The 15,542-nt window shown below is 44.6% G+C and overlaps 1 protein-coding gene across 2 annotated transcripts in view; it reads left to right on the forward strand.

The window, feature by feature from the left end:
- Positions 1–15,542, forward strand: part of LOC124128008 (death domain-containing protein 1-like) — an 83,454-nt gene that overhangs the window by 56,956 nt on the left and 10,956 nt on the right. For both annotated transcript variants that reach the window (XM_048395602.1, XM_048395603.1), the window contains exons 5-9: positions 1,550–1,748; positions 5,012–5,146; positions 5,786–5,968; positions 6,168–6,296; positions 11,060–11,279. In XM_048395602.1, the coding sequence (XP_048251559.1) occupies positions 1,550–1,748; positions 5,012–5,146; positions 5,786–5,968; positions 6,168–6,296; positions 11,060–11,279 (866 nt within the window). The remainder of the gene's footprint in view (positions 1–1,549; positions 1,749–5,011; positions 5,147–5,785; positions 5,969–6,167; positions 6,297–11,059; positions 11,280–15,542) is intronic.

A 15,542-nucleotide genomic window follows, 5' to 3' on the forward strand; every position in this document is an offset into this window, starting at 1 on the left:
TAGAGACAATATATTTATGAATGAAAAATTCGTTATTTTATTAATATTGATCATATAGATCCTTGGACTCTTGCTTGACAACTGTATAAGGATCCTAACGTAACCGCCACTCATACTTGACAACGATATAACGATCTATACGGACACGTCACTCTTGCTCGCCAACCGCATAAGGATCTATACCAGAACGTCGTATCATAATAGAATAAAGATCCACAAATATCATGTCTCTGACGACATAAAGCTTGAATATTACTGAGTGCGGCCTTAAATAACAAACCAACCAGCCAACTATTGTTTTCAAATAAAAAGGGTAAACCAAACAACCGAAGACAGCGAAGAAAAAACATCTTCACCTGTGTTGAGTTTAAGGTCAGTCTGTGATATAGAGCAGAGGTTGTTTTGATGAGGTAATGACTTAGTATTTCCCAATACACACACGGCTTTGTATAACATCAGAGAAACGCGGTAGTAAATGACGCTATGTCCACATACTGACACACACACGGCTTTGTATAACATCAGAGAAACGCGGTAGTAAATGACGCTATGTCCACACACTGACACACACACGGCTTTGTATAACATCAGAGAAACGCGGTAGTAAATGACGCTATGTCCACACACTGACACACACACGGCTTTGTATAACATCAGAGAAACGCGGTAGTAAATGACGCTATGTCCACATACTGACACACACACGGCTTTGTATAACATCAGAGAAACGCGGTAGTAAATGACGCTATGTCCACATACTGACACACACACGGCTTTGTTTAACATCAGAGAAACGCGGTAGTAAATGACGCTATGTCCACACACTGACACACACACGGCTTTGTATAACATCAGAGAAACGCGGTAGTAAATGACGCTATGTCCACATACTGACACACACACGGCTGTGAATAACATCAGAGAAACGCGGTAGTAAATGACGCTATGTCCACATACTGACACACACACGGCTTTGTATAACATCAGAGAAACGCGGTAGTAAATGACGCTATGTCCACATACTGACACACATAACGCTATTCTATTGTTTCTTACGAGGCGCCTTCGATGCTTACGATGTCAACCACAGGATGGTCTGGTGCAGACTCGATAACTTCCCGTCATTTATCTGCGACGTTACAAAGAACAAACACGCACACCTTGTTTGTTTGTTGTTTAACGCCGCACCGCAATATTCCACCTATATGACGGCGGTCTGTAAATAATCGAGTCTGGACCAGACAATCCAGTAATTGACATCATGAGCATCGATCCACGCAATTGGGATTGATGACATGCATCAACCAAGTCAGCGAGCCGGACCACCCGATCCCGACAAGCTTGGTTGCTGAAGACCTATTCTACCCCGGATCTTCAGGCGTCAACATCCTCTCACATGGACGGACGGAATACAGAATGTCGCTACATTTATCCCCACATAGCGGGTCTATTTCTCCAGGTTACAATACTTTTTTTTTAAAATAAATTTTAAAAAAACGCTGTACACTTAGTGTGTGACAATCTAGTCACGTGTTGATGATCTTTTCAGGTACGACGTCGGTAACTCCCCAAGTGACATCTCCGTGGAGTGTATCATTCGGGGTCATCCGGCCCGCTTTGACCGGAATGACGTAACACTTGACCTGGTTGACCTGGACAATCTGGACGTCACATACGGGCCACATGAGGAGCTGATTAGTCACGTGGTCAAGCTGAAGTCACCCAAGGGCGACGACAACGACTTGGAGGTAGGACTTTGTGGCGTCACTGTGCGCCAACACTTAGACGTCACTTGTCTTGACATTATTCAGAGAGGGGTAGGATTACCGAAACTGGGACTGGCTGTGTAATAATGTTGTTTGCATGCTTATACAGTCATATATTACCACCTCAATAAATCTTTGAATATTGCAGAATACGCCATTCCCACCTCTAAATCGACGAACACTTACCGCGTTGTTTAACTGTTCTCACTGAAATAAACACACAATTAAAAGTGTGAGTGAGTATGATTTTACGCCGCTTTTAGCAATATTCCAGCAATATCACGGCGGGGGAGACCGGGAAATGGGCTTCACACATTGTACCCATGTTGGGAATTGAATCCAGGTCCTCGTCGGTTACGAGCGAACGCTTTAACCACTAGGCTACCCGGCCGCCCCGCTCATAGGGAAGACATTAAACAAAGGTATCAACCATCGACAACGCTGTTCTTTATCTATGTAGTTCTAAGGTATTTACAGAATGTACACACACCTTTCATAGCTCTATCGAACGTTAATGTTTAATAACACCCCACTCCAGGCATATTTACAGAACTCATTGAGCAGTTCGTGTACACACTAGACTCGAGGAAGGATACGACCCAGGGCTATAGCAGTGGAGTGTTAGGCAATACTCCTATCAAACCACTTAACACACATCAGAACTAGACTCGAGGAAGGATACGACCCAGGGCTATAGCAGTGGAGTGTTAGGCAATACTCCCACCAAACTACTTAACACACATCAGAACCCCTCCGTTCACCACGGGCCTTACCGACACCACTTCCATCTTATTCGTTACAACAGTGTTGATATTGGTCGTCAATGGCAACGCAGAGAGGCCTCGAGACATATTAGTGAGATCCCAGGTTAGGTCAAAATGATGATTATTCATTTGGGATCATAAATATGTTGATCTGCACATATGAAAGCCGCAGTGAAATGACGTTACTTGTTTAATGATGTGAGATATTATTGTACTCCTTTTTGAATTATTAATGAATGCTGGACCTTTGTTGTGTGTCAGGTTCAAACGGCAATGATTGTGTTTTAAGTCAGATGTTAGATGCAAAATATCAGTTATATCTACAAGTCATAATTACTCTCAAACGTAAAACTGATATTTCCGTTAAACAATATCTGACTGGTTAGTCATCGCCTTGTGGAAATCTAGGAAAGTCCATCAGTCTCCCATGACGTCACATAATTAATGGTACGTAACTGGCAAAATATGCAGACATATATCTAGGAAGGCATTTAACATAGTCTGTCATTGCAGCAGGTTTGCAGATGTAGAAAGGGACTTGTTTTAGCGCGGTTCCATTTCAGTTTCAGCTCTGACTGACATTGTCAAAATGGTATTGTGTTTTAGCGCGGCTCCTGTCCAGTTTCAGCTCTGACTGACATTGTCAAAATGGTATAGTGTTTCAGCGCGGCTCCTGTCCAGTTTCAGCTCTGACTGACATTGTCAAAATGGTATTGTGTTTCAGCGCGGCTCCTGTCCAGTTTCAGCTCTGACTGACATTGTCAAAATGGTATAGTGTTTCAGCGCGGCTCCTGTCCAGTTTCAGCTCTGACTGACATTGTCAAAATGGTATAGTGTTTCAGCGCGGCTCCTGTCCAGTTTCAGCTCTGACTGACATTGTCAAAATGGTATAGTGTTTCAGCGCGGCTCCTGTCCAGTTTCAGCTCTGACTGACATTGTCAAAATGGTATAGTGTTTCAGCGCGGCTCCTGTCCAGTTTCAGCTCTGACTGACATTGTCAAAATGGTATAGTGTTTCAGCGCGGCTCCTGTCCAGTTTCAGCTCTGACTGACATTGTCAAAATGGTATAGTGTTTCAGCGCGGCTCCTGTCCAGTTTCAGCTCTGACTGACATTGTCAAAATGGTATAGTGTTTCAGCGCGGCTCCTGTCCAGTTTCAGCTCTGACTGACATTGTCAAAATGGTATAGTGTTTCAGCGCGGCTCCTGTCCAGTTTCAGCTCTGACTGACATTGTCAAAATGGTATAGTGTTTCAGCGCGGCTCCTGTCCAGTTTCAGCTCTGACTGACATTGTCAAAATGGTATTGTGTTTCAGCGCGGCTCCTGTCCAGTTTCAGCTCTGACTGACATTGTCAAAATGGTATAGTGTTTCAGCGCGGCTCCTGTCCAGTTTCAGCTCTGACTGACATTGTCAAAATGGTATAGTGTTTCAGCGCGGCTCCTGTCCAGTTTCAGCTCTGACTGACATTGTCAAAATGGTATAGTGTTTCAGCGCGGCTCCTGTCCAGTTTCAGCTCTGACTGACATTGTCAAAATGGTATAGTGTTTCAGCGCGGCTCCTGTCCAGTTTCAGCTCTGACTGACATTGTCAAAATGGTATAGTGTTTCAGCGCGGCTCCTGTCCAGTTTCAGCTCTGACTGACATTGTCAAAATGGTATAGTGTTTCAGCGCGGCTCCTGTCCAGTTTCAGCTCTGACTGACATTGTCAAAATGGTTTTGTGTTTTCTTCAAGTGCCATGGTAGGAGATACCCTGAATTTTGTTCTAATAAGATAAGAGTACAAGAACACATTTCCATCGATCAGTTCGTGCGGGATACATCGTTGCGGTAATTTCTTGGAACATAGAGTAGTAGTATTTCTTTCAAAACACAATTTTGGCACTCGACGCTACCGTTCTTCAGTCCGCCGCCATGGAACTGACATTGCTGTTGAACCCAAAGCACTCTCTCACACACTTAATCTTCGCAACCATGGGAAGCGTGAATGAAATGAAACATTGCTCGGTCCTACAGCCATGATGGTCACACACAACCAAATGCTTTCCCAAAGTATATAGTAACGTTATACAAAGTAAGTATTGAACAGCTATTACCTATATGTGTGTGCACAGCAGCAATGAAATACATGATTAGCCTTGCCATCTCCGTTTCCCTATACAGGAAGCTAAACACACCACCCCCAGTTCCGCACCAAATGTCATTTGCTTGAAAATATAATTATTCATCATGTTGAAAATGACAGCACTAAATATATGTATAAAACAAAAACAAAAAAAACAAAAAAACATGGGCAGTTTTGATTATTGAATGGGTGTACATTTTAAAAATATAAAATTCTTACACAAAATCATCCAATCACAGCTGCCAAATGATTCAATCTGCACTGAAGACAACCGTTTTTTGAACGACTGATTGTGATTTGTCGATTAGAACCTGATGCTTGTATGACGTCAGTTGTTTATCATCTCCCTTGCCCACCAGGAGGCGCTGTACGTTGCCCTGCCGCACCTGTTGACCCGAGCGTCGGCTGCGTCACGAGAGGCCGTCATCAAGGCGGAGATAGACGGCCAGTGGCGGGAACTCCCGACAAGGGAGGTAACCTTTGAAAACCATAAGGTGAGTCGATGCATTCAAGGTTACATATGCTAACAAGGATAAGTTAATTGTTTATCAATCTGAACAACGAAACCCGGCACCTTTCATGTTTATGGTGTCACAGATAAAGATAGGAATACATTGCAAGTTATTCCATGCAACTAGTTTTTCCTTCAGGCTTCCATAGCTGAACAATATTTAGGCTACACCCACTACAGTTTCCTGACCAGCTGATAATGAAGTGGGCGGAACTTTTGTATTCTTGCTCTAAACGACGTCACTAGTTTAGTTGCGTTGATTACAGTTTTTTTAGTAACTGATTAAATAAACAGTTTGTGAAGTTATCATTCTTAACTTATTTATTGTTTAGCATTCAATATATATAGTTTTTATATAGATTTACTGAAAGTGTGAAAGTCAGCACCGGGTTTACTATTTTTCCTTCACAAACGCAGTTGTATTAATTAAAGTCAAGTCTGAAATAAGATAGAAAAATTCCCCTCATTGTGTAACAGGTATTCTAGAGCAAAATACAACGTTTATGAAATACCTAATATCTTGATCACATAACATGACGATTGTTATGGTAATTGGATTATCCTGTAGGTTTCTGCGCATGTCCCGAATGCGTATTTACTGAAGCTAATAAAACTATTACAGGATCTGAAGTTCTCTCAAGCTGAAGTGAAAAATCTTACGACGCTTCTCGTAATGTCACGATTCAAACGAGACTTTGTGACGTTAACAAAGCGGTCAGCAAAAGTGATGTCATCGTACGACCATCGGGTAACAATGGTCATACCACGTGACACCTTCTTTGGCAAGGAACATTTCTTAATGCAGGTAGGTGATTAACTTTATGACATCCCAATCCAATTTTGAGTTGATTGTTTCTGTTGAACTTGAAGTACATATTATTCATATTAAATATATTTTACCTGATGATGTTTTGGAGTTTCGCAACAACAAGCTGTGCTATCGTTTGTGATTGTACCCTGCCTGTTATTCACGGTGTATGGAGTTTCACTGTCATCTGGTACAGGTTCAGCCAGTAGATTCTGCCTCAGTTCATGACTTCCGGTTGCGGGATGCGCGTGCGAAGGGTTTGCTGACATCCAGTCCGGTCGTATACATGGACTGGGAGACGAACGAGCTGCAGAAACCCATCTCTGTAAGTTCCACATCCTTCACTTTTCAATCCTGGACACAGAAACCCATCTCTGTAAGTTCCCCTTCCTTCACATCCAAGTCCTGAACACAAAAACCCATCTCTGTAAGTTCCCCATCCTTCACATCCAAGTCCTGAACACAGAAACCCATCTCTGTAAGTTCCCCATCCTTTACAACCAAGTCCTGAACACAGAAACCCATCTCTGTAAGATCCCCATCCTTTACAACCTAGTCCTGAACACAGAAACCCATCTCTGTAAGTTCCCCATCCTTCACATCCAAGTCCTGAACACAGAAACCCATCTCTGTAAGTTCCCCATCCTTCACATCCAAGTCCTGAACACAGAAACCCATCTCTGTAAGTTCCCCATCCTTCACATCCAAGTCCTGAACACAGAAACCCATCTCTGTAAGTTCCCCATCCTTCACATCCAAGTCCTGAACACAGAAACCTATCTCTGTAAGATCCCCATCCTCCACATCCAAGTCCCGAACACAGAAACCCATCTCTGTAAGTTCCCCATCCTTCACATCCAAGTCCTGAACACAGAAACTCATCTCTGTAAGTTCCCCATCCTTCACATCCAAGTCCTGGACACAGAAACCCACCTCTGTAAGTTCCCCATCCTTCACATCCAAGTCCTGAACACAGAAACCCATCTCTGTAAGTTTACCATCCTTCACATCCAAGTCCTGGACACAGAAACCCATCTCTGTAAGTTCCCCATCCTTCCCAACCAAGTCCTGAACACAGAAACCCATCTCTGTAAGTTCCCCATCCTTCACATCCAAGTCCTGGACACAGAAACCCATCTCTGTAAGTTCCCCATCCTTCACATCCAAGTCCTGGACACAGAAACCCATCTCTGTAAGTTCCCCATCCTCCACATCCAAGTCCTGAACACAGAAACCCATCTCTGTAAGTTCCCCATCCTTCACATCCAAGTCCTGAACACAGAAACCCATCTCTGTAAGTTCCCCATCCTTCACATCCAAGTCCTGAACACAGAAACCCATCTCTGTAAGTTCCCCATCCTTCACATCCAAGTCCTGAACACAGAAACCCATCTCTGTAAGTTCCCCATCCTTCACATCCAAGTCCTGAACACAGAAACCTATCTCTGTAAGTTCCCCATCCTCCACATCCAAGTCCTGAAACACAGAAACCCACCTCTGTAAGTTCCCCATCCCTCACATCCAAGTCCTGAACACAGAAACCCATCTCTGTAAGTTCCCCATCCTTCACATCCAAGTCCTGAACACAGAAACTCATCTCTGTAAGTTCCCCATCCTTCACATCCAAGTCCTGGACACAGAAACCCACCTCTGTAAGTTCCCCATCCTTCACATCCAAGTCCTGAACACAGAAACCCATCTCTGTAAGTTTACCATCCTTCACATCCAAGTCCTGGACACACAAACCCATCTCTGTAAGTTCCCCATCCTTCACATCCAAGTCCTCAACACAGAAACCCATCTCTGTAAGTTCCCCATCCTCCACATCCAAGTCCTGAACACAGAAACCCATCTCTGTAAGTTCCCCATCCTTCACATCCAAGTCCTGGACACAGAAACCCATCTCTGTAAGTTCCCCATCCTTCACATCCAAGTCCTGAACACAAAAACCCATCTCTGTAAGTTCCCCATCCTTCATATCCAAGTCCTGGACACAGAAACCCATCTCTGTAAGTTCCCCATCCTTCACATCCAAGTCCTGAACGCAGAAACCCATCTCTGTAAGTTCCCCATCCTTCACATCCAAGTCCTGAACACAGAAACCTATCTCTGTAAGTACCACATCCTTCACATCCAAGTCCTGAACACAAACCATCTCTCTAAGTTCCCCATCCTTGACATCTAAGTCCTGAACACAGAAACCCATCTCTGTAAGTACCACATTCTTTACATCCAAGTCCTGGACACAGAAACCCACCTCTGTAAGTTCCCCATCCTTCACATCCAAGTCCTGAACACAGAAACCCATCTCTGTAAGTTCCCCATCCTTCACATCCAAGTCCTGAACGCAGAAACCCATCTCTGTAAGTTCCCCATCCTTCACATCGAAGTCCTGGACAACCGAAACCCATCTCTGTAAGTTCCCCATCCTTCACATCCAAGTCCTGAACACAAACCATCTCTGTAAGTTCCCCATCCTTCACATCCAAGTCCTGAACACAGAAACCCATCTCTGTAAGTTCCCCATCCTTCACATCCAAGTCCTGAACGCAGAAACCCATCTCTGTAAGTTCCCCATCCTTCACATCGAAGTCCTGGACAACCGAAACCCATCTCTGTAAGTTTACCATCCTTCACATCCAAGTCCTGAACACAAACCATCTCTGTAAGTTCCCCATCCTTCACATCCAAGTCCTGAACGCAGAAACCCATCTCTGTAAGTTCCCCATCCTTCACAACCAAGTCCTGAACACAGAAACCCATCTCTGTAAGTACCACATCCTTCACATCCAAGTCCTGAACACAGAAACCCACCTCTGTAAGTTCCCCATCCTCCACATCCAAGTCCTGAACACAGAAACCAATCTCTGTAAGTTCCCCATCCTTCACATCCAAGTCCTGAACGCAGAAACCCATCTCTGTAAGTTCCCCATCCTTCACATCCAAGTCCTGGACAATCGAAACCCATCTCTGTAAGTTCCCCATCCTTCACATCCAAGTCCTGAACACAGAAACCAATCTCTGTAAGTTCCCCATCCTCCACATCCAAGTCCTGAACACAGAAACCCATCTCTGTAAGTTCCCCATCCTTCACATCCAAGTCCTGAACACAGAAACCCATCTCTGTAAGTTCCCCATCCTTCACATCCAAGTCTTCAACACAGAAACCCATCTCTGTAAGTTCCCCATCCTTCACATCCAAGTCCTGAACACATAAACCCATCTCTGTAAGTACCACATCCTTCACATCCAAGTCCTGAACACAAACCATCTCTCTAAGTTCCCCATCCTTCACATCCAAGTCCTGAACACAGAAACCCATCTCTGTAAGTTCCCCATCCTTCACATCCAAGTCCTGGACACAGAAACCCATCTCTGTAAGTTCCCCATCCTTCACATCCGAGTCCTGAACACAGAAACCCATCTCTGTAAGTTCCCCATCCTTCACATCCAAGTCCTGGACAAGAGAAACCCATCTCTGTAAGTTCCCCATCCTTCACATCCAAGTCCTGAACACAGAAACCAATCTCTGTAAGTTCCCCATCCTTCACATCCAAGTCCTGAACACAGAAACCCATCTCTGTAAGTTCCCCATCCTTCACATCCAAGTCCTGAACACAGAAACCAATCTCTGTAAGTTCCCCATCCTTCACATCCAAGTCCTGAACACAGAATCCAATCTCTGTAAGTTCCCCATCCTTCACATCCAAGTCCTGAACACAGAAACCCATCTCTGTAAGTTCCCCATCCTCCACATCCAAGTCCTCAACACAGAAACCAATCTCTGTAAGTTCCCCATCCTTCACATCCAAGTCCTGGACACAGAAACCATCTCTGTAAGTTCCCCATCCTTCACATCCAAGTCCTGAACGCAGAAACCCATCTCTGTAAGTTCCCCATCCTTCACATCCAAGTCCTCAACACAGAAACCAATCTCTGTAAGTTCCCCATCCTTCACATCCAAGTCCTGGACACAGAAACCATCTCTGTAAGTTCCCCATCCTTCACATCCCTGTTTTGAAACCAATCTCTGTCAGCTTGCCCTGTCCCCCCAGCATTATATACCCATGTTTTAGGTCAGCTTGCCCTGTCCCCCCAGCATTATATACCTATGTTTTAGGTCAGCTTGCCCTGTCCCCCCAGCATTATATACCCATGTTTTAGGTCAGCTTGCCCTGTCCCCCCAGCTTTATATACCCATGTTTTAGGTCAGCTTGCCCTGTCCCCCCAGCATTATATACCCATGTTTTAGGTCAGCTTGCCCTGTCCCCCCAGCATTATATACCCATGTTTTAGGTCAGCTTGCCCTGTCCCCCCAGCATTATATACCCATGTTTTAGGTCAGCTTGCCCTGTCCCCCCAGCATTATATACCCATGTTTTAGGTCAGCTTGCCCTGTCCTCCCAGCATTACATACCCATGTTTTAGGTCAGCTTGCCCTGTCCCCCCAGCATTATATACCCATGTTTTAGGTCAGCTTGCCCTGTCCCCCCAGCATTATATACCCATGTTTTAGGTCAGCTTGCCCTGTCCCCCCAGCATTATATACCCATGTTTTAGGTCAGCTTGCCCTGTCCTCCCAGCATTATATACCCATGTTTTAGGTCAGCTTGCCCTGTCCCCCCAGCATTATATACCCATGTTTTAGGTCAGCTTGCCCTGTCCCCCCAGCATTATATACCCATGTTTTAGGTCAGCTTGCCCTGTCCCCCCAGCATTATATACCCATGTTTTAGGTCAGCTTGCCCTGTCCCCCCAGCATTATATACCCATGTTTTAGGTCAGCTTGCCCTGTCCCCCCAGCATTATATACCCATGTTTTAGGTCAGCTTGCCCTGTCCCCCCAGCATTATATACCCATGTTTTAGGTCAGCTTGCCCTGTCCCCCCAGCATTATATACCCATGTTTTAGGTCAGCTTGCCCTGTCCCCCCAGCATTATATACCCATGTTTTAGGTCAGCTTGCCCTGTCCCCCCAGCATTATATACCCATGTTTTAGGTCAGCTTGCCCTGTCCCCCCAGCATTATATACCCATGTTTTAGGTCAGCTTGCCCTGTCCTCCCAGCATTATATACCCATGTTTTAGGTCAGCTTGCCCTGTCCTCCCAACCCCGCCAAGGCGAAGAAACTCGCCCAGATCCGGAAGCTGAAGGAGGAGAAGATGAAAAACCCTGTCCGCGTCGTCCCTGTCACCATCGAGGAGGAAGAGAGGGAGAAGGAGAGGAAGAGGCTGCAGATGGCCGATGGGGAGGAGAAGAAACAGGGCCACAACAAATGGTACATGGGCGAGTACGGAGCTTCAGATGGTACGTGGTAGTTTGGGGTGCCAACCAGATCCCCATCCTTTGTCACAGCGCACTATACACGATATGTCTGTTGGTGTTACAAACCCTTAACAAACTGTAATAGAAAATAAGGTCAATATGTGTCGAGCTGTATGATCGTGTAAGGTGTGGGTGTGGCTGTTGATAGTGTCGATTCCCTTTGTCACAGCGCACTATACACGATATGTCTGTTGGTGTTACAAACCCTTAACAAATTGTAAAAAACAACAACGTCAATATGTATCGAGCTGTTTGATCGTGTAAGGTATGGGTGTGGCTGTTGTTACGTGTCGATTCTCAAAGTGAAACGATATGTTCATCCAGAAATCTATACGTAAAAGAACAAGTGGTATACAAGTAGGAATTGTATTACAAACTTAGCTAGGTTAACACATCAATACAAATTACTGCACATCAATTACAATGGCAATACACAATAAAGTGGTAAAACAAAAGTCAGTGACAGTATAATATAAGGGTAACGCTATTTTTCAGGGCATTATCATTTGCAGAAGCCCGATGTCTCCTGCGTCGGGCAGTTGAAAAGACCGAGGGTTTCTGCAAATGATAATGCCCTGAAAAATAGCATTACCGTTATTATAGCTGAAATGGATGGAATTTGGTTTTGAAACATTTACTGCAACCAACACGACTGACCCACTTTTACAAATATGGAACGTCATAGAATAAACCAGATGACGACACTATTGAACGTGACGTCGCCTATCCCTATCCTATGACCTCACCTAACAACGGGCGTGATAATGACCCGTCGTCAAGCAATATGAGGGCATTATCAAGTTACAGTTGCCCGCTATCTATCCATTTTAGCTATAAAATATGATAGTAGTGGTCAGTATCAAATAAATAAATACATTGGTGATATCTCAGTTATCGACGTAGGTCAAGCTTCCGAGAAAGGCCCAGGTTGGGAATCAGGGGTGATGAGTGATCTTCCCACGAAAGTTGACCTTGATTAGAGACGAAATGTGTCAGAGACACGTTAGCACGCTCTTGTCCCGTTAGGTACAGTCCAGCTAGCTACTCGAAATGTCCACACAGTGCCATCACCAGACATGTTTCTGTAACCCTTAGGTACAGTCCAGCTAGCTACTCGAAATGTCCACACAGTGCCATCACCAGACATGTTTCTGTAACCCTAAGAAATAGTCCAGCTAGCTACTCGAAATGTCCACACAGTGCCATCACCAGACATGTTTCTGTAACCCTTAGGTACAGTCCAGCTAGCTACTCGAAATGTCCACACAGTGCCATCACCAGACATGTTTCTGTAACCCTTAGGTACAGTCCAGCTAGCTACTCGAAATGTCCACACAGTGCCATCACCAGACATGTTTCTGTAACCCTAAGATATAGTCCAGCTAGCTACTCGAAATGTCCACACAGGGCCATCACCAGACATGTTTCTGTAACCCTTAGATACAGTCCAGCTAGCATCTCGAAATGTCCACACAGTGCCATCTCCAGACATGTTTCTGTAACCCTTAGATACAGTCCAGCTAGCATCTCGAAATGTCCACACAGTGCCATCTCCAGACATGTTTCTGTAACCCTTAGGTACAGTCCAGCTAGCTACTCGAAATGTCCACACAGTGCCATCACCAGACATGTTTCTGTAACCCTTAGGTACAGTCCAGCTAGCTACTCGAAATGTCCACACAGGGCCATCACCAGACATGTTTCTGTAACCCTTAGATACAGTCCAGCTAGCATCTCGAAATGTCCACACAGTGCCATCTCCAGACATGTTTCTGTAACCCTAAGATACAGTCCAGCTAGCTACTCGAAATGTCCACACAGGGCCATCACCAGACATGTTTCTGTAACCCTAAGATATAGTCCAGCTAGCATCTCGAAATGTCCACACAGTGCCATCACCAGACATGTTTCTCTAACCCTTAGGTACAGTCCAGCTAGCTACTCGAAATGTCCACACAGGGCCATCACCAGACATGTTTCTGTAACCCTTAGATACAGTCCAGCTAGCATCTCGAAATGTCCACACAGTGCCATCTCCAGACATGTTTCTGTAACCCTAAGATACAGTCCAGCTAGCTACTCGAAATGTCCACACAGTGCCATCACCAGACATGTTTCTGTAACCCTAAGATATAGTCCAGCTAGCATCTCGAAATGTCCACACAGTGCCATCACCAGACATGTTTCTCTAACCCTTAGGTACAGTCCAGCTAGCTACTCGAAATGTCCACACAGGGCCATCACCAGACATGTTTCTGTAACCCTTAGATACAGTCCAGGTAGCTACTCGAAATGTCCACACAGGGCCATCACCAGACATGTTTCTGTAACCCTTAGGTACAGTCCAGCTAGCTACTCGAAATGTCCACACAGTGTCATCACCAGACATGTTTCTGTAACCCTTTAGATACAGTCCAGCTAGCTACTCGAAATGTCCACACAGTGCCATCACCAGACATGTTTCTGTAACCCTTAGGTACAGTCCAGCTAGCATCTCGAAATGTCCACACAGGGCCATCACCAGACATGTTTCTGTAACCCTTAGATACAGTCCAGCTAGCTACTCGAAATGTCCACACAGTGCCATCACCAGACATGTTTCTGTAACCCTTAGATACAGTCCAGCTAGCTACTCGAAATGTCCACACAGTGCCATCACCAGACATGTTTCTGTAACCCTTAGATACAGTCCAGCTAGCATCTCGAAATGTCCACACAGTGCCATCACCAGACATGTTTCTGTAACCCTTAGATACAGTCCAGCTAGCTACTCGAAATGTCCACACAGTGCCATCACCAGACATGTTTCTGTAACCCTTAGATACAGTCCAGCTAGCTACTCGAAATGTCCACACAGTGCCATCAACAGACATGTTTCTGTAACCCTCAGGTACAGTCCAGCTAGCTACTCGAAATGTCCACACAGGGCCATCACCAGACATGTTTCTGTAACCCTTAGATACAGTCCAGCTAGCTACTCGAAATGTCCACACAGTGCCATCACCAGACATGTTTCTGTAACCCTTAGGTACAGTCCAGCTAGCTACTCGAAATGTCCACACAGTGCCATCACCAGACATGTTTCTGTAACTCGTAGTCCACCGTATTCCGGAAGTTTACATAGCACACTTGCATCTAAATATAGAAGCTCCCTCAAAAGTGCTAACATGAAACAACACTACATTCCTGAGAACTAATCACTATGCAAAGGCAATGCAATGAGCGTCTACCGAATCTCAACAGAAACAATATAAAATAACTTACAATCACTGTTCAGCAATAAAATACGCTGTCATATAACACTGTTGTGTACTATATTGATGAGGCTATTGTTTTGAATATGTTAGTGACTGTAGTATCTGATATGTATATGTTTTCGATGTGACTGTTGTATGTGTATGCGAGATATTGACTGTTGTATCCGACATGGATGTGACTGTTGTATTGTGTACAGATGTGACTGTCGTATTGTGCACAGATGTCACTGTTGTATGTGGCTGTAGTGTGAGATATTGACTGTTGTATCCGACATGGATGTGACTGTTGTATTGTGTACAGATGTCACTGTCGTATTGTGCACAGATGTGACTGTTGTATGTGGCTGTAATGTGAGATATTGACTGTTGTATCCGACATGGATGTGACTGTCGTATTGTGCACAGATGTGACTGTTGTATGTGGCTGTAATGTGAGATATTGACTGTTGTATCCGACATGGATGTGACTGTTGTATTGTGTACAGGTGTCACTGTTGTATGTGGCTGTAATGTGAGATATTGACTGTTGTATCCGACATGGATGTGACTGTTGTATTGTGTACAGATGTCACTGTTGTATGTGGCTGTAATGTGAGATATTGACTGTTGTATCCGACATGGATGTGACTGTTGTATTGTGTACAGATGTCACTGTTGTATGTGGCTGTAATGTGAGATATTGACTGTTGTATCCGACATGGATGTGACTGTTGTATTGTGTACAGATGTCACTGTTGTATGTGGCTGTAATGTGAGATATTGACTGTTGTATCCGACATGGATGTGACTGTTGTATTGTGTACAGATGTCACTGTTGTATGTGGCTGTAGTGTGAGATATTGACTGTTGTATCCAACATGGATGTGACTGTTGTATTGTGTACAGATGTGACTGTTGTATGTGTATGCGAGATATTGACTGTTGTATCCGACATGGATGTGACTGTTGTATTGTGTACAGATGTCACTGTTGTATGTGGCTGTAATGC

This window comes from Haliotis rufescens, unplaced genomic scaffold (assembly GCF_023055435.1).
Source record: "Haliotis rufescens isolate VD_foot unplaced genomic scaffold, xgHalRufe1.0.p SCAF_14, whole genome shotgun sequence".
NCBI classification, from domain to species: Eukaryota; Metazoa; Mollusca; class Gastropoda; order Lepetellida; family Haliotidae; genus Haliotis; species Haliotis rufescens.